The 22,077-nt window shown below is 61.9% G+C and overlaps 1 protein-coding gene across 3 annotated transcripts; it reads left to right on the top strand.

Annotated features, from left to right (window-relative positions):
- The first annotated feature begins 980 nt into the window (after positions 1–980).
- RASGRF1 (Ras protein specific guanine nucleotide releasing factor 1) lies at positions 981–21,951 on the top strand. Of its 3 annotated transcripts, none has more exons than XM_035335838.1 (26): positions 981–1,134; positions 1,465–1,612; positions 4,322–4,414; positions 5,328–5,581; positions 6,467–6,546; positions 7,048–7,241; positions 7,699–7,808; positions 8,381–8,499; positions 8,925–9,085; positions 9,796–9,859; positions 10,513–10,649; positions 11,444–11,526; positions 12,017–12,226; positions 12,600–12,970; positions 13,242–13,367; positions 13,908–14,078; positions 14,394–14,500; positions 15,304–15,416; positions 15,773–15,833; positions 17,067–17,170; positions 17,330–17,414; positions 17,688–17,885; positions 18,491–18,570; positions 19,105–19,222; positions 19,431–19,499; positions 21,495–21,951. In XM_035335838.1, exons 2-26 carry the CDS (start codon positions 1,499–1,501, stop codon positions 21,585–21,587), a joined length of 3,315 nt encoding a protein of 1,104 aa, XP_035191729.1. In that variant the 5' UTR covers positions 981–1,134; positions 1,465–1,498; the 3' UTR covers positions 21,588–21,951. The 3 variants fall into 3 exon arrangements, with proteins under 3 accessions (XP_035191729.1, XP_035191728.1, XP_035191730.1); XM_035335837.1 differs by having other exon boundaries at positions 11,978–12,226; XM_035335839.1 differs by lacking the exons at positions 18,491–18,570; positions 19,105–19,222; positions 19,431–19,499; positions 21,495–21,951 and adding an exon at positions 17,947–18,216 and having other exon boundaries at positions 11,978–12,226; positions 17,688–17,908.
- The last annotated feature ends 126 nt before the right edge of the window (positions 21,952–22,077 follow it).

Raw genomic sequence — 22,077 nt, 5'->3', positions numbered from 1 at the left:
CTGCCTTTGGGGCAGCTCCGGGGACATGGGGCTGTGCTGGTTTGCCCCCCCGCCTGTCCTCGTGGGCAGCAGGGCCAGGAGTGCTGTGGCCGTGCCCTCGCGGCTGGGGGATGCTCCTGGGGCTCGTGCTCCAGGGGAGGGTTTCTGGGCCCGTGAATTGGACAAGCTGTTCAGTCCTGTTTGCGGGAGAAAGGCTGTAAGAGAGCTGGGCAGAGAGGCCCAACGACCTGCACGGCTCGGGAAACCAACAGCTTGAGGTGAATTTGGCCTTGGGCAGAAGTGTAGGAGCTCGTGCTCGCTGCCCGCCATCCTCAGAGCCGCGGCGGCCAGTCAGCCCCGTCCTTGTTGGGTGCTGTATTTCCCAGATTCCCGTTAATTCAGGACCCCTGTTAAACTTCACGGCTCCGAAGCTCGTGTCAGGAGGAGCTGCTCCCGGTGGGTTTCGCCTTGGTGCAGCCGCCGCTGGTAGTATCTGGCGCTGCCGTGCGTTCCCTGTTTCCTAGGAGACAGCAGAAAGCACACCAACGGCACAAACCCCGAGCCAGCGCGGGCTGCCACCGCCGGCACAATTAACACAAATACTGTAAATGTCAAGGGAGGCTAAATATAGCCGCTGAGCCGCGTCCTGCTACGCTGCCGGCCGCGAGAGACGCCCGGCGCCAGCGCTGCCATGCATGGGGCCGTGGCGAGTCCGGCACCGAGTCCTGCTCAGCCCCTTCCCCGTGGCGAGGCTCTCCCCAAGGCCTGTGGCCTCCCAGCCGTGGATTTTTTTTTTTTTAGTAGCTGAAAACAGCGTTTGCCCAGCAGGGCGTCACCTCCGAGCATTTCGTGTCTCCGTCAGTGCCCGCGGTGGGGCTGGGTCGGCCAGCCGGCAGCACCTCCCACCCCCTGGCCCCACGTCCTGGTGTGCTCCCGAAGCAGGACGTCCAAGGGCTTTATTTAAAACCAAGCAGCGTGCGGTTGACCATAAGGGGCCTTCCTGACGGCCCTGTGAGCGAGCAGTGACTCCCCCCGTTTGCCCCCGCAGCATTACTTCACCGTGAACTTCACCCACGAGAACCAGAAGACGTTGGAGCTGCGGACCGAGGACGCCAAGGACTGCGACGAGTGGGTGGCGGCGATCGCTCACGCCAGGTGAGGGCTGTGGGCCCCGCGTGTCACCCTGCGGCGAGAGGTTTGGCCCTGATTTTTGATTTATTGCCCTGCCATTCCCTTAAAATTTGGATTATCTTTACTGTCTGAAACCCTCCTGCGGAACCCAAATCCTCTCCTCCTTGACCAGTCCCAAACCTCAGCCGTGCCCTCCTGCCCGCACATCCCACCGAGTGTGTGGCAAGCCAGCACTGCCAGGAGGGCAGGATGCGGCCCCTGCCAGCCCAAGCAGCTCTTGGCGGGGTCCCTGGGGAGGCGCGGGGGCCGTGCTGGGGAGCCGGGAGCCGTGCTAACGGCCGCGTCCGTCTGCAGCTACAGGAACCTGGCCACGGAGCACGAGGCTTTGATGCAGAAGTACCTCCATTTACTTCAGATCGTGGAAACTGAGAAAACTGTTGCCAAGCAACTTCGACAACAGATTGAAGATGGGGAAATCGAGATCGAGCGCCTGAAGGCAGAGGTATGGAGCCTGGCTTCGCTGCGCCGGGTGCCACAGCTCCAGGGGCTCAGGGCGGTCGCGTGGGCACGGCGGCGGTGGCACCTGCACCGGCTCGGACCGTGGGCCTGCGGGCGCCTCGGTGGTGTTTTTGCACTTGTCGTAGTGATCCCCAGCCTGATCCTCATGCAGAGAGGGGTGAGGGTGTCACAGGCACGGAGCTGTTTCCAGGATTTGGGGTTCCTGTTACGTGAATGGCTGTGGGCAGGGGAATGTTCCCTCCCCAACAAGGGGTGGGGAAGGGGCCAGCGAGTCCTGGTGTTAGGTATTGCGGAAGGATGTGGAATCTACCTTAGCATTTTGCCCTCTGTAATTTCCATTGTGTACACCATGGCTGGACACCTCTGTGCAGGCTGTGCCTGCTGTTATCGGGCACTGCAGAGCCGCAGGAGTAACAGGAACGGGAATGGGGAGGCTGGATCGCCTTGGGGAGGGACGCTGCCTGTGCCAGCTGCAAGCTGCAGCCGTTCTGGTAACCTAAATACATCAGGGAATTAACATAAACCACGCCGTAAATAAGACAGTTCACTCAGAAGGGGCTCTCTTTCCAACGGGAGCTGCTCACGAGGCCCGCTGCCCGGACCTCTCCCGGCGGCTGGCACGCAGCAGCTCGGCCGTGGGCAGGCTGAGTGGCACGGGGCGAGGGCCAGCACGGCTCCGAGGCACCGCCGTGACTCAGCAGCTGGCTCTGAGGGCCGAGCGTGTCCCCCGCCGCCCGCCTGCCCCCCAGCAGGGCTGCAGCCCGCGGCATCCCCTCGCTGCACAGCACGGGTGCCACCGGGATGCTGCTTGGAGCTGTCGGCTCCTCGCCCCTGGGGCTGCCCCGGGAGCGGCTGCGGCACTGCAGAGCTCGTGCGCTCCAGCACAGCAGGGTCGGTGCCCAAGCTCTCCACCTGCTTGGTGATTACGTGACATCCCTGTTCCCCTCTGGGCCCACCCTGGGCCACGTTCCCATCACTTCTCCCACCGGGATTGAGGCTTCGCTGCTGCCCGTCGCTGTTTTTGCTCGGGGAGATGGGGGTGTCGCAGCGCCCGGCCCCAGCCCGGGGCTGTGGGTTAAAAGCACGGGGCAGGGGCTGGAGGGAGCCGCAGCTCCGCAGAGCTTCCCCCGGCACGGGTACGTGGGCTTCTACCTTGTGCTGTTTTTTTTTCACTCATCTGCAGGCTTTGAAGTAGAGATCAAATAATCAGCTTCCACTTTAATGTGCAAATTTTGCTTACTCAATTAAACAAAACAACAACAACCAAAAAGCACGCGACCCCACAACCCCCAGTCCTTTTCCCATGCTGTGTGTGTTCGTCAGCCAAACAGTTTAAACTTCACGTCCAGCCCTGGGAAGAATTATCTCCAGCCATTAACCCGTAGGGGATCCAAAAGAACCCCACTTATTTTTTAACAAGCGGTGTTTGATCAGCCCTGATCACGCCTCAGGTGCCAGCCGCGGTGCGGAGCATGGGGCGGTGCTGGCAGGCGCCGAGATTCGAGGTGCAGGCGCCGCGGGGAGCCTGGCGGCTCCGTGTGAGCAGAGGAGAGAGGAGCTGCTGGAGGCCTCGCAGGGATGGGAGCGGGGGAAGCCGGCAGCGATCCCCATGGCCTCATGGATCCCCAAAGGGCTGGGGGGTTCCCTTGGTCACGGCTCGATCCGGAGCTTCCACCAGTGCCGGGCTCTTCTGCAGAACTGGCGCTGAAGGGTGGCTGCTGAGCTTCGCTCACAGGCAGCGATCAGAGGGACATGAAGCGTTTTTTACCTAATGATCACGTGGAAAATGTGACGTTTTGTTAAAGTTTGGAAGAGGCAATCCATTTAAAACGCTCAGAAATTTGTAGAAATACCTCCCTTTTCCTGGGCTGTGACCGTGTGGCAGAAGCAGCCCTGCCTGTGCCCGCCCGCCGGGCAGCCGTGCTCCCACGGACCTTCCTTCCTGCCAGCCCAGCTCCCCAGAGACCAGCACACGCTTGGCTCGTGCGACCCCTCCTGCTGCTCCCAACTCCAGCTTCTCTGGGAAGTGGTCTCTGACTGAAAACTGTACCAAAGCATTCCTTTGCCCTCCTTTCTCGCCTAAATCGGACTCTTTTTCCACAAAAGTTATCTCGGAAATTGTTACCTTATTGTTGTTATTTTTCTACAAAATCAAAGTTCACTTTTTTCCTGATTCCTATTTTCTGGGTAGCACTCAGTTTTTTCATACCCTTCCCTGTAGCTTTATGAATAGTTGCAGCGCTGGGGATAGGGCGGTGAGCGTGGCAGCAAGGGACTAAAAATCCAAATGCGTAAAGCTAAAACCAGATTCAGCCAAATTCGTGCTGTAAAGCTGTGACTGAATCGGAGCTTGTCCCTCTCTGCGAGCTTCAGGGACTTTAGATTTTTCTGCCCCTTTCTCTCCGACTCACTTCTCCGGCACGGCACTGGCGGTGCTCCCAGCGGTGCAGCCGGCGTTCGGCGCCCAGCGAGGTCTCCAGATCTGCCGTGTGGTCGGTGAGGCAGGGAGGGCACCGGCAGCTGATGGGTGTGGGACACGTCCATGGCTCTTCGCTGATGTCCCACTGAGGACAGAATCAGCCCGACGCTCACATCCGCAGGGCATCCCGAGCACGTGCCGGCTTGTGGCACGGCGCAGGGGTACCGGAGGCGGTCGCGGCGAGCCCCGCTGACGCTGTCCCTGTGCCCGCAGATCGCCTCCCTGCTCAAGGACCACGAGCGCATCCAGTCCGTGCAGAGCAGCGCTCCGAGTGACGACGACAGCGACATCAAGAAAATCAAAAAGGTTTGTCCCGGCTGGGGGACCTGCGGGGACAGGCTGAGGGCTGGAAGCGCGACCCTTGTGCTCTCGGAGCAGCTTGCCGGGGAGCTGCTCGAGCAGATAGCAGGGAACAACGCTGCTCATCGGGGCTGTGAGGAGGTGAACGTGTCCTGTAAATCTGGGTGTCCTGCTGGCTGCTTGCTCCGTCGGGTGCTCTCTGCTCTCCCCTGGTGACCGAGCAGTCTTGGCCAGCTCACACACAAATCGCACCTTCTTACGTGTCACTTCTCCAGGGGCTGTGCTTAAACCCTTTTATTTTTAAGAAAAGCCACCACCCAAGCAGAATTCTCTGCAGGAAGCAATAGCCCCTGCAGCGAAACTGCTGCACATCAGCTACCCTTGGCGAGAGCACACCGTGCTGCACAGCAGGCGCCACGCGCTGCGCACCCTGCTCCAGCACCCTGCAGCACCCCGCCGGGGTCAGCGGCACAGGGCGAGCGCATCGAGGTGTGGGTGCTGCCCGGGAGCCTCCCCGGGCACCTGTGGGGCACGAGCAGCGAAATCCGCACTTAGGCTGGGTTCCGTGCCTGCGGTCCTGCTGCGGGAAGGCGCCTGGCACCGTGTCTGCGCAGCGGGGGGCAGGAGTTAATGCAGCAGCCTTCCTTGTCATGGGAGTTTTACATTCCCCTCTGTAAAAGGGAAGAGGGGACGTTGTCTGCAATAAGGAAGTGCGTTTAAATGAATTCCTGTTTGTTTCCCAGCCGGGAGGCGTCACAGAAGTACAAATAACATTGCGCACCAGCCTGGGGGCACGTCACTAGGTGTCTCTGCCTCCCGACGGCGGTGATGGAGCCCCCCTAGCACGGCCATGCCGAGCGCAGCGCAGAGGCTCAGGTCGTCAGCCCGTGCCCTGACGAAGCCCCTGCTCTCTCGGCAGGTGCAGAGCTTCCTGCGGGGCTGGCTGTGCCGCAGGAAGTGGAAGACCATCATCCAGGACTACATCAGGTCCCCCCACGCCGACAGCATGCGCAAGAGGAACCAGGTGGTGTTCAGCATGCTGGAGGCCGAGGCCGAGTACGTGCAGCAGCTGCACATCCTCGTCAACAACTTCCTCCGGCCCCTGCGGATGGCAGCCAGCTCCAAGAAGCCCCCCATCACGCACGACGATGTCAGCAGCATCTTCCTCAACAGGTGGGCGCCAGCCTGGGGGCTTCGTGGGGGGGGACAGGGCAGGGGGGGCTTGGGGAGGCTCGGGGCTCCCAGGGACGGGTGCCGGGGTGCTCCCCAGAGCCTGCTGCAGGGCTTTGGGTGATGCAGAGCCTGGGTGGGGGTGTGCTGGGGAGGTACCTGCAGTGACAGCGCTGGGAGGGCGTGGAAATGTCCCACAGGGCGCAGGGACGGAGGCAGCATGGCCACAGGTGGCAGGGAGGTGGCACGGTGCAGCGCAGCAACCGGAGCCCCCGGGCAGGGCTGGGGGACGAGGCGCATCGGGCAGGGATGTAGGCAGGGCTGCCTGGCGGGGAGAGCACCGAGGTGATCTATCAGCTGCTGGAAATGAAACAAATCCAGCACACGGGGATGAGGGGCAGTTACCAGCAGAAGGCATCCACTTCCCAAAGGGAGCAGAAGCGAGAGCAAAGGGGAATCCTGGTCAGCTCCCAGCCTGAACCAGGGGGACCGCGATTTGCAGAGCGACGCGTGGGGCTGTGCACAGGGAACCCGCTGGTGTTCGTGGGGCTGTGCACAGAGAACCCACTGGTGTTCGTGGGGCTGTGCACAGGGAACCCGATGGTGTTTGTGGGGCTGTGCACAGGGAACCCGCTGGTGTTCATGGGGCTGGGCTGGGAGGGGCAGGGGGCTCGTCCCCACGCTGAGGGAGGCTGAGGGCAGCTTCCAGGTGGCTCCTCAGTCCTCGCCCACCATCCCCGGAATGCCCCAGGGGACCTCCCTTGTAGGGCCATGTCCCTGGGCTACCTGGGGGCTCCCCTGTGCCCCAGCTGGGGCTTGGGGCTTGGTCTAATTATTCTTTATCTGCTTCTCGTTCATCTGCCTTTCACCTCTGGGTTTATCTTCCAGCGAAACGATCATGTTTTTGCACCAAATCTTTTACCAAGGCCTGAAAGCAAGAATATCCAGCTGGCCGACGCTCGTGCTGGGTGAGTGCCCCTCACCTCACCCCTGCTGCGGGTCGTGCTCCGCTCCCCGGTCACGCTGCTCGTCCTAACGAGACTTAGCAGACCTTCTGCTAATCGTCGGCAGCAGTGCAGTGCAGCGTGGCACACCACTGTTAGCCCCTGAGCCTTGGTAATGTCGGGCGTGGAGGCAAGGGCTTGAGCAAAAGAAAATAATTAAAAAAAAAGACAAAAAAAATCAACCAGTTTCTGTGATCCCAGTTCTGCAGTGAGTGCGCTGATCAATCCCCCAGCTAGCAGCTGACAGAGGCTGTTAATGGGGGGCATGCGCTCATCCCAGGCATGCTCATGTCCCCATGTCCTGAGTGTCCCAGCGTGGGGGCCCCTGCAGCCCCCGGCCCCTGCAGCCCCCAGCCCCTGCAGCCCCCGGCCCCGTGCTCAGCCGGGGGCAGCAGTGGGCAGACCCCAGGCAGGGCAGGGCTGGAGCATGGCGCCCACCTCCCTGCTGCGCCTCTCTGCTCGCAGCCGACCTCTTCGACATCCTGCTGCCCATGCTGAACATCTACCAGGAGTTCGTCAGGAACCACCAGTACAGCCTGCAGATCCTGGCGCACTGCAAGCAGAACCGCGACTTCGACAAGCTGCTGAAGCACTACGAGGCCAAGCCGGACTGCGAGGAGAGGACCCTGGAGACCTTCCTGACCTACCCCATGTTCCAGGTGACTGCGGGCTCCAGGGGCACAACGTGGTGGTGCAAAGCCCGAGCCCCGTGGGAAGCGTCTGGTGGTGGGGAGGGTCAGCAGGGGCTGGGACCCATGTGCTGCTCGGGCACTGCTGGGCTGGTGCAGCGCCCGCGGGGCTGCTCGGAGATGCTGCAGGAGCATCATCTGCCCCTGGTGCTGCCCTGTGCTGCCCGGGACAGCTGGGCTGGAGGTGTGTGGGTGACCCCAAGCTGCCAGGACAGAGATGGGGCACAGCAGGGTCCTGGGCAAACCCAGAACCTTCGCTCCCGTTACTGAGTTTTAGCACAAGGAGCCTGGGAGCTTTCACAACCTCCCAGATCAGGGGCTTGGAGGCAGCACCGGCTGGGGACCGAGAGCCCTCGGTGCCCCCCCAGCCCACCCGCATCCCCCCACTGCTGCGGCTGACTCCCTGCTGTGGTTTGTTGTGCTGCAGATCCCCCGGTACATCCTGACGCTGCACGAGCTGCTGGCTCACACCCCGCACGAGCACGTGGAGAGGAACAGCCTGGATTATGCCAAGTCCAAGCTGGAAGAGCTGTCCAGGTCAGAGCTGCCGGGGTCGGCTCCTCTCAGCCTGTGCTGCCGGGGGGCTCTGGGCCAGGGGCTCTGGGGGTGGGCGGGGGGAGGCAATGGGGCAGGGGCTCCGTGTCCTGGAGGCACCCGGGGTTCGGTGCCTGGTGCTTGCAGCAGGTGGAGAAATGAAGCGTTGGCTGTTATTTCCTGTGCCAAACCCACTGGTCCTCAGTCCTCAGTCCTGAGCCTGCTCATGTGAAGAGTTTCCATCCCGTTTCTGCTCCGCCACGTTGGAGGCGGTTTCATGATGAGGGGGAATTTGTCTGCCCTGAACCACAATTTTGTGATTTCCCAGCAAGGACAGGAACATAAGAAGCACTTCAATCTTTAGAAATCTAGAGGTGTAATCTGGACCAATATCTAGGTTAACTCCTGAGCACCAGAGCCTGTCTGTATAAATACAGATGACAGCTGTAATTCTCTTGATATCCCTTCATTTGCAGTCTGACCTGCTGCAGCCCTCCGGAGCGTCAGAAGGGATCCACTGGGAGAGCCCGGGCACATTTCACTCCAGCCCCAAATTTCTCTTCTTCCTCCTTCAGGATAATGCACGACGAAGTGAGCGAGACCGAGAACATTCGGAAAAATCTGGCGATAGAGAGGATGATTATTGAAGGCTGTGAGATTCTGCTGGATACCAGCCAGACTTTTGTCCGGCAAGGTACCGTGTTTGTGCTGACGTTCCTCCCCTCCGCGATTAACGCGACGCCCCCCGGCCCCCGCCCCTGGGCGCAGCTCCCCTCTGCGGCGCAGTCTGGCGTGCTGTGGAATTTATAAATATCGCCCCTTTTCCACTTTTCTCTGCTCCAAAGCGCCTCGCTTTCAGAGGCTCGGCACCGTGGGGTAGAGCCCCGTGGAGGCAGAGCGCGCGTTTTTGTTACTGCTACCCCCAGACAGGTGGTGGGCACGGGGCAACCGGGGGCTGCAGCCGGTGACTTCGCGGTCTCTGGGGCCTCAATAGCTTCTTGCTGGTCCCGTCCCAGCCCTGTGCTTGCAGCCACGCTTGCCCCTGCCCTGCCCCAGGACCGAGCCCTATCCCCATCCCCATCCCCGATGGTGCTGGAGCCAGGGACCTCTCTCCCGCAGGGTCCCTCATCCAAGTGCCGATGTCGGAGAAGGGCAAGATCACGCGGGGGCGCCTGGGGTCCCTCTCGCTGCGGAAGGAGGGCGAGCGGCAGTGCTTCCTCTTCTCCAAGCACTTGATCATCTGCACCCGGGGCTCGGGCGGAAAGCTGCACCTCACCAAGGTGGGCGCGAGGCGCCGGGGGAAACGGGGGGGTCTCGGGCGCCAGCACGCGTGGCCGCACCCCCCTGTGGGCCCTGGGTGGTCTCATTCCTTCCACGTGGCTGGGCGTCTGTCAGCGGTGTGAGAGCTCTGAGTGGTGCTGAGACGAGAGGCTGCCAGCTCTCGGCAAAGGAAGGTGCGCTGCCTCGCAGCAGAAGCCCTGACAATCTATTCAGCGAGAAACTTAAATTACAGCCTAGCTTTGTGCGCGGCACTCGCAGTCTTCTCCGGCCCCTTCCCAAGACTCAGGCTTTTGTTGGTGGAAGTTTTGCAGTTAATTGAGCAAGAATCGTAGAGAAATTGCTCGTTGCTGGCATTAAATTATCAGTTTGAAAAATTACAGTCCGTGGTGAAGAGTTGATAATTACAACAACAGACTTTTGGGAAATTTAATTTAAAGCTCATATTAAATAATTTATAAACAAACAGTTGATCGGTTGTATGAGGAAAGCTGACACCCCAGCCGTCAGAAACTGCTTTTTCCCACTCAAATCCCCCGCCGTGCTGGCAGCGGCAGCAGGAGCCCCACGGCACCTCCCAGCCCCGGGCTGGGGAGCGGGGGCTGCGAGCGGGGGTCCGGGGCGGGGGGCTGGGGAGGGGTAGGGACCCTTCCCACCCTGGGAGGGCTGGGGGTTGCTGTCCCACCTCTGACCTCGTACCCCCGCTCTGCAGAACGGCGTCATCTCCCTCATTGACTGCACCCTGATAGAGGAGCAGGAGAGCACCGACGAGGACGGTAGGTGCCCTCTGCGCCCCGCGGCCCTGGGGCGGTCACGGCGCGCTTGGTGTCCTCTGTGACTGCTGTGGAAATTCCCCCCGGACCCTCCTGCAATCCCTCCGTACGGGGCAAAACTGGCTGCACAGAGCTCCTGGAGCAAATTCAGGTCCTGAATAGACTCAGGGAAGTCATAATCTACTGGCTGAATGTAATTAAGTAAATTATTTACTGCGTACCAAACCGATGCACACGTATGCCAGTGTAATCCTTCCCAGGCAGGCAGCGAGCATCACACAGCTCAGTGCTAGCAAGTCCAAGAAGGCAAAGATGCTGGACACTTGGCCATGCCTGCTTAATTACAGATTAGCTGTGGAGGAGCACAGCTAATTGCTTTCTCCTGTCCTCATTACAAGTTTCCTAACCCTCAGCCGGGAGCCAGATGCTCCCCTGGCACGCAGCACTGAGCCCAAACACAAGGCCACGCTGTGCTGGTGGCGTGCAGCCTTGGTCTGCACAGGTCTTCCTTTCCCTGGGAACCTGTCGCGTCCTCACCCCAGACAACCCTCAGAACGCAATGAGCTCCTTAAAGCCTTAATACAGCACATCCTGGGGGAGAGGAGGGAGGAGAAACCTTCCTGAAATCGCTGCGTTTGTTTTTTCCTGTTCCAAAGCAAAAGCGTCGGGGCAAGACATCGACCACCTCGACTTCAAAATTGTGGTGGAGCCAAAAGATGCCTCGTCTTTCACAGTCATCCTCGTGGCGTCGTCCAGGCAGGAGAAGGCTGCCTGGACCAGTGACATCAGCCAGGTAGGACCGAGCCGCCAAGCCCCCGAGCGAGGGGGTGCAGCCCTGGCCCCCCTTGGGGGCTGCAGGCAGGCAGCCCACCAGGAGCGCGGTTCTGTGCAGGGGTGGCCAGTGCTGGGAGGCACCCAAACTTCGGTGCCCGGTGGGTTGACATGGAGGCGGTGGGGCAGGAGGGTGCCGAGGGCTGCAGCAGGTCGGCAGGGGCTGCGCTGTGCCCCGCTCTGTGCTCTGCAGCGGGTTTCTGCTCCGACTCCCGCATGTGGTAACGCTTTGCACCTGCTCTGCACTTCCTTTGGACAAATGACTTCAAAGACATTTTTCCCCAGGTGGGAGGATGAGGAAAAGTTGTCAAACAGGGGCTGCCTCATGGCCACCGTGTCCTTGCCTGCGTCCCCTTGCAGAGCAGCAGTGCCCGAGGTGCTGGTGCCCACCCCTGGCAGGGAGCTGACGGCCCCTGGCTGCTGTTGCCCCGCAGCACCCGGTCCCGTGCCCCGTGGCAGGACAATGCTGATGCTGTGCAATGGCTCAGCCCTGGTCCTGCCCGCACCGCGGTCCCCAGCGGTGCCGGGAGGGAGTGGTGAGGTGCCACCGGGTCCCTGCCCAGCGCCCTGCGGCAGCGCGGGCACGGAGGAGCTCAGCTGGGGTGGCGAGGGGGGAGCGCGGGTTTCTGGGGTCTCCTGCGGCGCCCAGTGCCTGGCAGCCGGGGCCTCGCAGAGCTCTGGGGGGATGCCTAGCAGGGGAGCGGGGCTGTCCTCACCGCCGCTCCTTCTCCCACGTCCCACCCGCGTCTCTTGCAGTGCGTGGACAACATCCGCTGCAACGGGCTCATGATGAACGCCTTCGAGGAGAACTCCAAGGTCACCGTTCCCCAGATGATCAAGTGAGTGCTGCCAGTGCCGGGCACGGCTGGGTGCTGCAGGGCCGCTGCCCTGCCCCGCTCCGGCACAGCTCCCCCCACGCCTGGATGTCCCAGTTCTGCCCAAATCACCCCGGTGCCGCAGGTGGGAGAGGTGCGCAGCCCTGCCTGCAGCCCCCAGTCAGCGATGCTGTAAGGACTGGCGAGGCTCAGAAGGCATCGTGGCCTGACAAATATTGACCCCTTCCGTCTGCCTGCTGAGCACTGTGCGCTATTTCCACCCCTTTTGGGGTGCTGAATTCCTATTTTTCCCCGGGAGCATTCCCATGGCACCTCCGTGTGAGCGAGGCTCCTTCCCACCGAGGAGCCCCCACCCCTTTCCCGTGGCCCCACACGTCTCAGGTGCAGCTGCTCTCGCTCAGCAGCCCTTGGTTTCGTTCCAGGCTGGAACCACAGATATCTTGTTTCTCTGCAGGTCTGATGCCAGCTTGTATTGTGATGATGTTGACATTAGGTTCAGTAAAACGATGAATTCCTGCAAGGTCCTCCAGATCCGCTATGCAAGCGTGGAACGGCTCCTGGAGAGGCTGACGGACCTGCGGTTCCTGAGCATTGACTTTCTGAACACATTCCTGCACTCGTACCGCGTCTTCACCACCGCCCTGGTCGTCCTCGACAAGCTCATCACGATCTACAAGAAGCCGATCAGCGCCATCCCTGCCCGGTGAGGCTGCGCACGGCTCTGCTGCCCTTGGCAGGATGGTTTCTGCCCCTTCAGGGCCTGCAGGGAGCACAGTGGGGGGAGGCTGTCCCCCCCCCCCCCCCCCCCCGTGGTGCCCTCGTTTGTCCCCAGTCCATCCTCTGGTTTTCTGGGCCCTGGGGTTGCCCTGTGGTCATCCCACCCCGTTGGTAAACCCTGCCCGTGCCCTGCCTCAGAGCAGGAGTGCACAGCAGGGGCTCGCCCTGCGGGGGCCGTGCCCTGGGGCTGCTCCCCCTGCAGCATGGAGCCCCCCCAGAGCCAGCACTGCCGGGGGGGTCCTGGAGCCACCACCAACACCGCAGAGCGGGTGCCAGCTCGCCCTTCTCCCCCTGCCCAGGTCCTTGGAGCTCCTGTTTGCCAACAGCCAGAACAACAAGCTGCTCTACGGCGAGCCCCCCAAGTCCCCCAGGGCCAACCGCAAGTTCTCCTCGCCGCCCCCCCTCTCCATCACCAAGTCCTCGTCCCCCAGCCGGCGCAGGAAGCTCTCCCTGAACATCCCCATCATCACGGGGGGGAAGGCGCTGGACCTGGCTGCGCTCAGCTGCTCCTCCAACGGCTATGCAAGCATGTACTCATCCATGGCCCCGTTCAGCAAGACCACTCTGGACATAAACAAACTGTACGTGTCCAGTAACTATCCCAACAAAATCCCCGACGAAGGAGAAGCAGCCTCAGAAAAACAAGAGGAATCGCTGCCGAGCAAGCCAAGTGAGTCCCCGTGGGCTGGCACGGGCGGGAGCGCACGGCTGTGGCACCGCGAGCAGTGCCCCCATCCTTAACGAGATGCCCCCCATCCGTAACGGGAATGGGAAAAGGCTGCAGCCCCCCCAGCTGTAACCTCTACACCTCAGTTGTCCTGTCCTGGGCTGCCGGCCAAGCACCTTCCCCGTCCCGCTGGAAGGAGCAGGGAAAGCTGAGCCGGGGCTGCACCCCGTGCATTTCCAGTGGTGATCGTGTGTGTGCTCCTTGCTTCTCCCAGGTTCAGACGTGTCTGTCAGGGAGGAGTCCGACACTGACCCCAACCAGAGCGACGAGGCAGAGGCTGAAACTTCCCCCACAAAGTCTCCGACTACTCCAAAGTCCATCAAGTGCAAAAACTCATCAGGTAACGCGGGAGCCGTGCGTGTCCAGCTCGTGGGCCATTGGCAGCTGCCCTCTGCCTTTGAGCCTGCCGTACAGATCTGCTGAAAGACGCAGGTGTAAACCTCAGGCAGACGTGGAAAGGAGCAGGGCTCCACTTGTAAGTTTGCTGCAAGGGAACAGGGAAATGCCAAAGTCCCCGGCCCAGATCACAGAGCTGGTCTGCGTCTGCGCTCCTCCCTCTCCCCCCATCTCTGTGCTGATCTGGCATTTTAGGAGCGAGTTACACTGCAAAAACGTGAGCCTGACCCGGCACCAAGCACTGATTTATCTGAGGGGTTCTCCCCTGTAGCTCCCTGAATGTTGTCTGTAGCACTCTGCAGGTTTAACCTGTTAACGCTGTGCTGGATGAAGCCTCACAGCAGTGCGGGGCCCAGAGCCGCTCACCCCCTTTGGCAAGACGAGGGCTGGTGAGGGCGGGGGGCTCGGCACGGGGACGGGGTGCTGCGGGGAGGTGACCTCCTGGGGCTGCTGCCGTGGCTGAGTGCTGTTGTGTCCCCCCCAGACTTCTCCTTGTTTTCCTACAACAACGGCGTGGTGATGACGTCCTGCCGGGAGCTCGACAGCAACCGCAGCGCCCTGTCCGCCGCCTCCGCCTTCGCCATAGCCACGGCGGGTGCCAACGAGGGGACGCCCACCAAGGAGAAGTACCGGAGGATGTCCCTTGCCAGCGCAGGTACACGGCCCCGGGCTGCCCTGCTGCAGGACAAGCTCTGTGGGCGCCCATCTCCGTCGCGTCTGGCCGTTTTCCTCCGGGAGCAGCCTGGCTCTGGGGTTGGCACAGTGCGCGCAGCCAGACCTTTTGCACCCACAGCTGGCTGCGCGCACGGCCCCAGGCACCCCCTGCCCTGCAGCGCTGAGCCTTGCTGGCTGCTGCATCCTCACGGTGCTCAGAGTGCTGGGGCTTTGCCTTCTAGCAGTAGCTTAGGCTTTGCCCTAAGCGGTCCCTGGCAGAGCTGTGGCTCTGCTAAATGATGGGCCGTCCTTTCAGGCTTCCCGACCGACCAGCGGAACGGGGACAAGGAGTTTGTGATCCGGAGAGCGGCCACCAACAGGGTCCTCAACGTGCTGCGGCACTGGGTCTCCAAACACTCACAGGTGTGGTTGGGGGGGCTGGGATGGGCACAGGGGGGTCCCGGGCTTGGGGGCTCCCCCATGGTGCAGGGGCCGGGCAGCTCAGGGGCCTTGGTGCGCTCTTTGGGGTCGCTCAGTGCTGGCACAGGCTCGGCTGCATGCCTGTGGGCTCAGCTAGGCTCCAGCTGGAAAGGCAATTTGCCTTTTTTTTTTAATTAAGCAAATGAGTGGACGTGGGGAGGAGATTAAAGCTGCCAAGCAGGGGAGCTGGAGCTCCTCGTGCATGGCACAGAGGATGATGTGGTTTGATTGCAGTGTTTGCATATTCGGTGTGCACACGAGGAGGGGTGGGATCTGCTGGTATCCTGCTGCTGGGCACCGCGGCACGGGGCTGCTGGAAGTGGGTTGGCTGGGTTTGATTCCTGCACGGAGGCTGCAGGATGAGATCAGGGTCAGAGCCCGGGCATCCCCTGCTGTCCCTTGTCCCCCCCCTGCTGCCCATTTCTCCGGGCTGGGGCACAGCTGGGGAGGAGCGCTGGGGGCAGGCACCCCCCGGTTGTTACTGGGAAGGCAAAGGTTTCTCCCAGTCCAGGTGATGCCAATGCAGAAAGACAAAATGAGCCCAGAGCATTTCCTGCTGGCTTTCCCCAGGGTGTTGGCCAAGGGGCTGTGGGGTGGGAGCAGCCGGCCCATTGTGCCCACCCCGTGGGTAGCCAGCGGGTGATTAATCGCGGCGAGGCTTTAAGCAGGCAGCGAGGAGAGCTGCTTGGAACGCGCTACAATGGGAGTAAAACTGATGGAAGTTGTAACTGTGCCCATTTTGGCAGGACTTTGAAACCAACGAGGAGCTGAAGTTCAGAGTGATTAGCTTTCTGGAGGAAGTTATTCACGATCCTGAGCTCCTGACCCAGGAGAGGAAAGCAGCAGCCAACATTATAAGGTAAAGGGCTCTTGGTGCCGTTTGCTTTTCCTGGACGCTGTGCCAGGCTCTCGGCGGCTGCTTTCAGCTCTCGCCCAGGATAAAAGCAGGCATGAAACCCTAGCACGGGGTCTGGCAGCAGGTTCAGGAGGTGCCTGCAAAGAGGAAAGGCTCTCCGTGCCCCCCGCGCATCCGAGCAGCAATGGGAGCGCGGGGGCCACAAGCAGGGCATGCCACCTCCGCCCCTTGTGCCTCTCACCGGTGCCTAACTCCGAGTGCTTCACCTGCTAAAACCCGTGAGCGTGGGGTCACACCAGCTGGTGCATGCAGACCCATCGCTTCCCCCGCTAAGGCAGCGCTGCCTTTTTGTGCTGCAGGACTCTGACGCAGGAGGATCCCGGAGACAACCAGATAACGCTGGAGGAGGTGGTGCAGATGGTGAGTGCTTCTCCCCTCCTCACTCCCTCTGGTTGCCTGACGAGGTGCCAGGCCAGCGGCAGCCCAGCAGCCCTGATGAGGTCCTGTTGCTGCAGCTGGACGGACAGATGGACAGAGGGGGCTGCACGGGGCCCTGCGGGGCTCCTCCTGCCCCCGGGACCTGTGCACACCCAGCCATGGTTCCTGGTGTCCCCGGTGTCCTGTGCCAGCGCGGCTGCACGTGGGCTCAAAGCGACGAGTGTCAGCGCAGCTGGCTTCGGCACTGAGCCGCTGCCGCCAGCAGGGCCCAGGGAGCGTGCGATGAACGCGTCGGGGTGGCTGCAGCACGGGTGCCGCTTCTCCGCGCTTAGCAAAAACAAAGCCGGTTCCCAGGCGAAGGACGAGAGCCACTTCAAACTGGCCTGGTGCACCTGCAATAACAGTGCCTCTGGCCTTTGGATCTGCCTCCTGGTTTCTGGAGTTTCTGAGTGCCTTCGGGGTTTTTTCAGGCTTTTGTCTGCAGTCAGTGGTGCTGCACACTGCCTTTGGAGAGGAGAACACAGAGCCAGGTTTTCAGTCTGCCCTCCTGCTGAGGAGCCCAACTTTAAGGAAAACACCCGGGAACGGCAGCGACCTGCAGGCAGGGCAGGGTTTAGAGGTGCACGTGTTAGTGCCAAAGCACAGCCCAGTCCCTGCGAGAGGTCCCTGTGCAGGGCCTGGGGGCCGAGGTGGTGGCTGGGCCCCAGCCCCCCCGGCTTGGGTGGTGGCTGCGGGCACGGGGGCAGCTGCAGCCTGGGGTCCGGGACATCCCTGTGCGTGCTGCTTTTATGGACACCCCCTGGAAAAGCCATCCCGAGCAGCTCCGGCTCCTCGCACTGCTGACCCCACGGATGCTTGTGCTCCAGCTGGGGTTCCCTGGTGCTTTATTAATTAAACAGAGGTAGAGCAGAAAGGCAGTGGTTACAGAAATCAGTGTGCCGGGGCCTGTTCTGGAGCTGACACCTAATTACTGCAGTCGAGAAGTTAATTTTGTGTTCGTACACGTGCACGGGCGGTAACGTGATTAAAGCTCCCCGGCTGCACGGAGCCGGCAGATCCCGGTGCTGGTGGGATGTGGGGACCCTGCCCCCTGAGCTCCCTCCTGGCTGCTTGGTGCGTTGCTTGGCACTAGAGATGCCTTTGGCCTTGTTCTTTTGTCTGTGAGTTGTGAGAAGTCTTAATTAATTAGCCCTAATTGTCGCCTGTGCTGTTTAGGCTGAGGGAGTCAAAGCAGAGCCTTTTGAAAATCACTCGGCGCTGGAAATAGCAGAGCAGCTGACGCTGCTCGACCACCTCGTCTTCAAGAAGATCCCCTACGAGTAAGTGTCCCGGGGTGCCTGGGGGGCTCCCCTCCCGTCCCCCGGTCAGCGCCCCCCTGGAGCCCAGACGCGGGGTCCCGGCCACCCACAGGGCTGGTAGGGCTTGGGTGCTGCGGGACGATGGGGATCGAGCCTCGCTACGAGCCTCGTCCTTCGCAGGGAGTTCTTTGGGCAAGGCTGGATGAAGCTTGAGAAGAACGAAAGGACTCCTTACATCATGAAGAACACAAAGCACTTCAACGACGTGAGTGCGGCCAGGGGGCAGGGAGAGGGTGCGGGAGCAGCAGCACCGCCACGCCTGGGCTGGGGCTGGGGTCTGCGAGTTTTGTCTGCTTCCATCGGTGCTCGGTGGGTGCTCAGCGCTCTGGGGGACCACGGCAGGGGGGGCACCTCCCGGTGCCGATTGCTGCTGCAGCGAAGGGAAACTTGTAAAAAAGCTGGAGAGCTCGTAGCTGAGCCGGGGGGCTGCTGCCCAAAGCACTTCTGACACCGGGCTGGGGCTGTCGTCTCCCTGAAGGTCAGCAACTTGATAGCGTCTGAGATCCTGCGCAACGAGGAGATCAACGCGCGAGTGAGCTCCATCGAGAAGTGGGTGGCGGTGGCAGACATCTGCCGGTGCCTGCACAACTACAACGCCGTGCTGGAGATCACCTCCTCCCTCAACCGCAGTGCCATCTTCCGCCTGAAGAAAACCTGGCTCAAGGTCTCCAAGCAGGTACGGCGCGGGGCTGAGCCGTCCCCGAGCAGCCCAGCCCCAGCCTGGCCGCCGGCTCTGTTCGTCCTGCTGGATGTGCCTGCAGCTCAAGGAGCCTTTTCTGAAGCGTGGTTATTGCAGTGCACACACGCGTGTGCTTCTCTAGACTGTTTTTTTTGGGGCTCCTCATACCAATTATGGATGAGCGAAATTAATTCCTGTGTTGCATTACTTGGTACAGAAATAGCGTGTATCGAGGCTGGCTGAGCCCAAGGGCTGCCGGAGACGGAGCCGCTGTGTGGGCTCCTCTCTGAATCTGAAACGTCGTGGTGGGTTTTTTTCCTGCAAAAAGCCAAACCTGTGAATTTAGACAGGCAGTGGAGAAGGAGCAGGGAGGTAGGGGAAGGGAACTGTGCGTAGCCTATCCTTGCTACATGCTGGAGGCGTTTTGCTTCCCAGTGCTCGCTCAGCTCCTCTGGAGGCCTCCGGGAGCTGCAGGCAGCACCCAGGGCAGTGGCTGCGGGTGTCCCACGGCCGGGCAGGGGCTGCAGCGGGGCGGGCGGCATGGGGCAGCCCTGGGGACGGGGTCCCTTCCACTCTGCCCCAAACCCTTGGGTCTCTTGCAGACGAAGGCTCTGATCGACAAGCTGCAGAAGCTGGTGTCGTCCGAGGGCAGGTTCAAGAACCTGAGGGAGGCGCTGAAGAAGTAAGTGGAGGCGGTGATGCCCCGTGGCTGGCCCAGCTGCGCGTGGCTCCGCTCCCCGCCAGCCACGCGCCGCACCGGACAGTGGTGCTGGGCATCACTGCCACTGCTGGTCCCCCAGATTGTCCTTGTGGGGTGGTCACTTGGTGCCACAAACCACTCCAAGGCACGGCGCCCCGCAGGTGTGCTCGGGCCGTGTCGTGTCCGTCAGTGCTGTGCGTTTGCTTGGCCTCCTCGCTCTCGGGATCCATTATTTGCGTCCCTTTAGCACCGTTCCTTTTTGGTTTCAGTAAGTGAACCCAGGGGGGTGCTGGGGCAAAGCCGCCTGCTCTCGTAACGAGTCTCCCGTGCGATTTTAGTTAATTGTCTCGGCCTGCAGGGAGGCAGCAGGGATGAGCTCTGGAGCCCCTGTGCGTTACAGAACCCCTCACACCCTGACCTCTGTGGGGCCCGACCCTTCTCCCTCCCCTGCAGAGCCCAGACAAGCCCCGAGTAAGGAAGTTTTCTCTCTCGTTCGTTTCCAATTCGCTCCTGAAGCTGCGACCCTCCTTGTGTCCCCTACCTGGGGATGTACCTGACCGACCTGGCCTTCATAGAGGAGGGGACCCCGAATTACACTGAGGACGGGCTGGTGAACTTCTCCAAAATGAGGATGGTGAGTGCTGTGCTCCCGCTGCGCCAGGCTGCGAGACCCGTGGGTCTGGGCGCCGGGTGGGTGCGCAGGGGAGCAGGCGGCTCCGCTCCTGTGCCGGGGTGGAAGGGTGCAGGCAGGGCGGTGGGCTCGGTGCCCCGCTGGTGCCGGGACGTGGTGGCCGTGGTGGTGGCAGAACCGTCAACAGCTGCTTTGTTCTCTCCCTGGACAGATTTCCCACATCATAAGAGAGATCCGCCAGTTCCAGCAAACCTCCTACAAGATCGAGCACCAGCCTAAGGTACGAGGGCCGCACGCTCCCTCCTCTCCTCGTGCCCCACCTGAACTGCAGCGCCCAAGCCTTGGATCTTTGGCAGCTCCTTTGGGGAAGATGTGGGACTTCTGCGCTCCCCGTGCTTGGAGTGGCCGGGGAGCGGCAGAGCTGTGCACAGCAAGGGGGTGGGGGGGGGTCCCTGGTGGGGGGGTTCCCCTGTGCAGGAGAGCTGCTCCTGGGCAGGCACTTGGCCAGAGCTCATGTTTTACCCGGGGCTGAAAGGAGGAATGAGTAACAAGTGGCAGCGGGACCGCGTCTGCTGCTCCCTTGGTGTTGGTGCCGCAGCAGAAGCCTGGCTGGTGCCTCCCCGCCGGGAGTGGTGCTGGTGCTGTGCTGCCGGGGCTCAGCAGGGCTGCAGGGATGGATGGAGGACGGCTGCAGCAGCTCCCCTGGGTGCTGCAGGGGAGGCGTTGCTTCAGACAGCCGCCACGCCTGGATGCAACAGGCTCAGCACCGGCTGAGCTCTGACCTTTCTCCCGATGGGGTTCCTGCCGTTGTGGACGTTCGGCAGAGCTGGGGTCGTGTCCAGGCTGTGCTCGCTCAGCGCCCCGTGCACCCGCAGCGTGTGGCTAACAGCACGGGACCTGCGATGCGTGCCCCAAGGGCTGCCTTGGCCAGCTGTGTGCACAACGGGCAGGGTGGGCAGGGAGCAGCCAGCACCCTGGGGTGCTCCTGGGGCTGCTCGGAGTGTTTACAAAGCGCATGCACTGCTTGCTTGCAGGGACCACAGTGGGATGCACCACAGCGGCTGTGCCCTCCCTTGGTGCTGCCGCTCCCCTGCAGCAGCTTTGCACAGAGCAGAGCCGCTCTGTGTCCTCCCCAAACCCCCAAAAGTTGCAGCTGGGCTGTCCCAGCCCAGGGTAGAGGCGAGGAGGAGCCAAGGGCCGCGGGCTGCCAGCACAGACCATCCCACCCATGCAGCCTGGCGCTGGTGGCTTCTGCCATGCGGTGTCCCCCCCATGCATGAGGAGGTGGCAAGTTGTGGCCACCCTCGTGCTTCCTCTGCTGCTGCACAGGGGAACCACGCAGGAAGCATCGCCGTGGTGCGGGGTTTCCGCCGCCTGCAGGGCTGCTGCTCTCCAGAAACAGCAGGGCCCATCCTGGGGCCGTGCCTCTGCTCTGCAGCCGTCCACTGAGCCCGCACCGTGCCCGGGACATGGCACCAAACCCCCTCAGTGCTGGGGGCTCCTGGGGCAGTGCCAGGAGCTGCCCATGTTCCTCCAGACCATGACCCCCAGCTGGGCTGGTGCAGGCTGCGGGATCCCGGCTCTGATTTTCACTTCTGCAGCGCTGGGCACCACGGCCTGGTACCCACGGGGGGGCCAGGCTGGTGCTGCAGCCGGGTCTCACCGGGGCGCACCAGATAAATCCCTGCCTCCTCCTGGCTGCCAGTGCTTGGGGAAGGGAGAAGTGTCTGTGAAAGCTCCCCAGGCCTGAGAAACCCACTGAAAACAGCCCACCCCACGTGCAACTCCCGCTGGTGCTTTGCTGCCGGCTGACCGTGACCCCCCCACCGCCCGTGCCCCCCCAGCCAGCACCAGCTGTGCCGCGGCGCTGCCAGCGAGCCCAAAACGGCACTGGGGAAAAAAATCTCCCAGGCACTGCCAGCGGGTTTTCTGCTAACGCCAGAGCAAATGTCCTGCCCTGTCAGCAGCGTTCCTGCAGCAGGAGCCGGTGTTCCCTGCGTTAAGGGTCTGGGGCCTGAATTATCAGGATTTGGTGTTCGCAGCTGAACAGAGCTGATAGAACAGCCCTGGAGAGGACAGCTGGGAAGAAAAGCAGAAGAGCAACTGGATGACTTTGCAACCGGGGGGTGGGATAAGCACGTGCAATGCCCGTGTCCGTTGGCAGGAGCTGCGGGCCCTCCTCGGCCTTTCTCCGTTCCTCATTTCAGCGTTCATCGCTGGCCGCGGAGCGAGGCAGAGGTGAGCGCAGCTGCTAACGGTCTGACCCCGTCCCCAGGTGACGCAGTACTTGCTGGACCAGTCGTTTGTGATGGATGAGGAAACCCTTTACGAGGCGTCTCTGCGAATAGAGCCCAAGCTGCCTTCCTGAAGCCCGAGAGCGGCCGGCGGCTGCTCGTGTACACACGCTATAGCATACTGTACATAGCTCCTTGTTCATGTCGGACGCCCTGGAGTGACTCCCACGTATGTGCTTCTCCGAGCAAACCCAGCCCCTCGGTATTAGGCCGCAGTAGACCTCGCGTAGGATTTCCCCGCGTTGTTTAAGGTTTCACGCGTCGACACTTTGCTGGAGTCCCGGTTTCTTTTTGATGATGTTATTTTTGTCATTTGTTCTTCTCGCGGGGGTTGGGGACGGCAGGGCGGCGGGCCCTACACCAGCCGCGCGGGCGCTCGCCTCCCTCGCCCAGCCTGGCACGGGGAGCGGCTGCAGGGCAGGGGGACGCGGCTGGCGCCCGCGGGCGCCGTAAGGCAGCGGAACAGCACCGATTAAAGTTATCCCACCGTATGAAGCTGCCCTCTCTGTGTGTGCCACCACCCCCTGCCAGGGGGCTCCTGCGCGGAACCGAGCCCGCTGCGAG

This window comes from Oxyura jamaicensis, chromosome 10, assembly GCF_011077185.1.
Source record: "Oxyura jamaicensis isolate SHBP4307 breed ruddy duck chromosome 10, BPBGC_Ojam_1.0, whole genome shotgun sequence".
NCBI classification, from domain to species: domain Eukaryota; kingdom Metazoa; phylum Chordata; class Aves; order Anseriformes; family Anatidae; genus Oxyura; species Oxyura jamaicensis.
This window is presented reverse-complemented; position numbering and strand designations above follow the sequence as displayed.

Coding starts and splice junctions, on each gene's coding strand:
- RASGRF1 (XM_035335837.1), top strand. CDS start 1,499: ATGCAGAAGTACCTCCATTTACTTCAGATCGTGGAAACTGAGAAAACT. Junction 6,547..7,047: donor CTGGCCGACGCTCGTGCTGG/GTGAGTGCCCCT, acceptor CTCTGCTCGCAG/CCGACCTCTTCGACATCCTG. Junction 10,650..11,443: donor GGACCAGTGACATCAGCCAG/GTAGGACCGAGC, acceptor CGTCTCTTGCAG/TGCGTGGACAACATCCGCTG.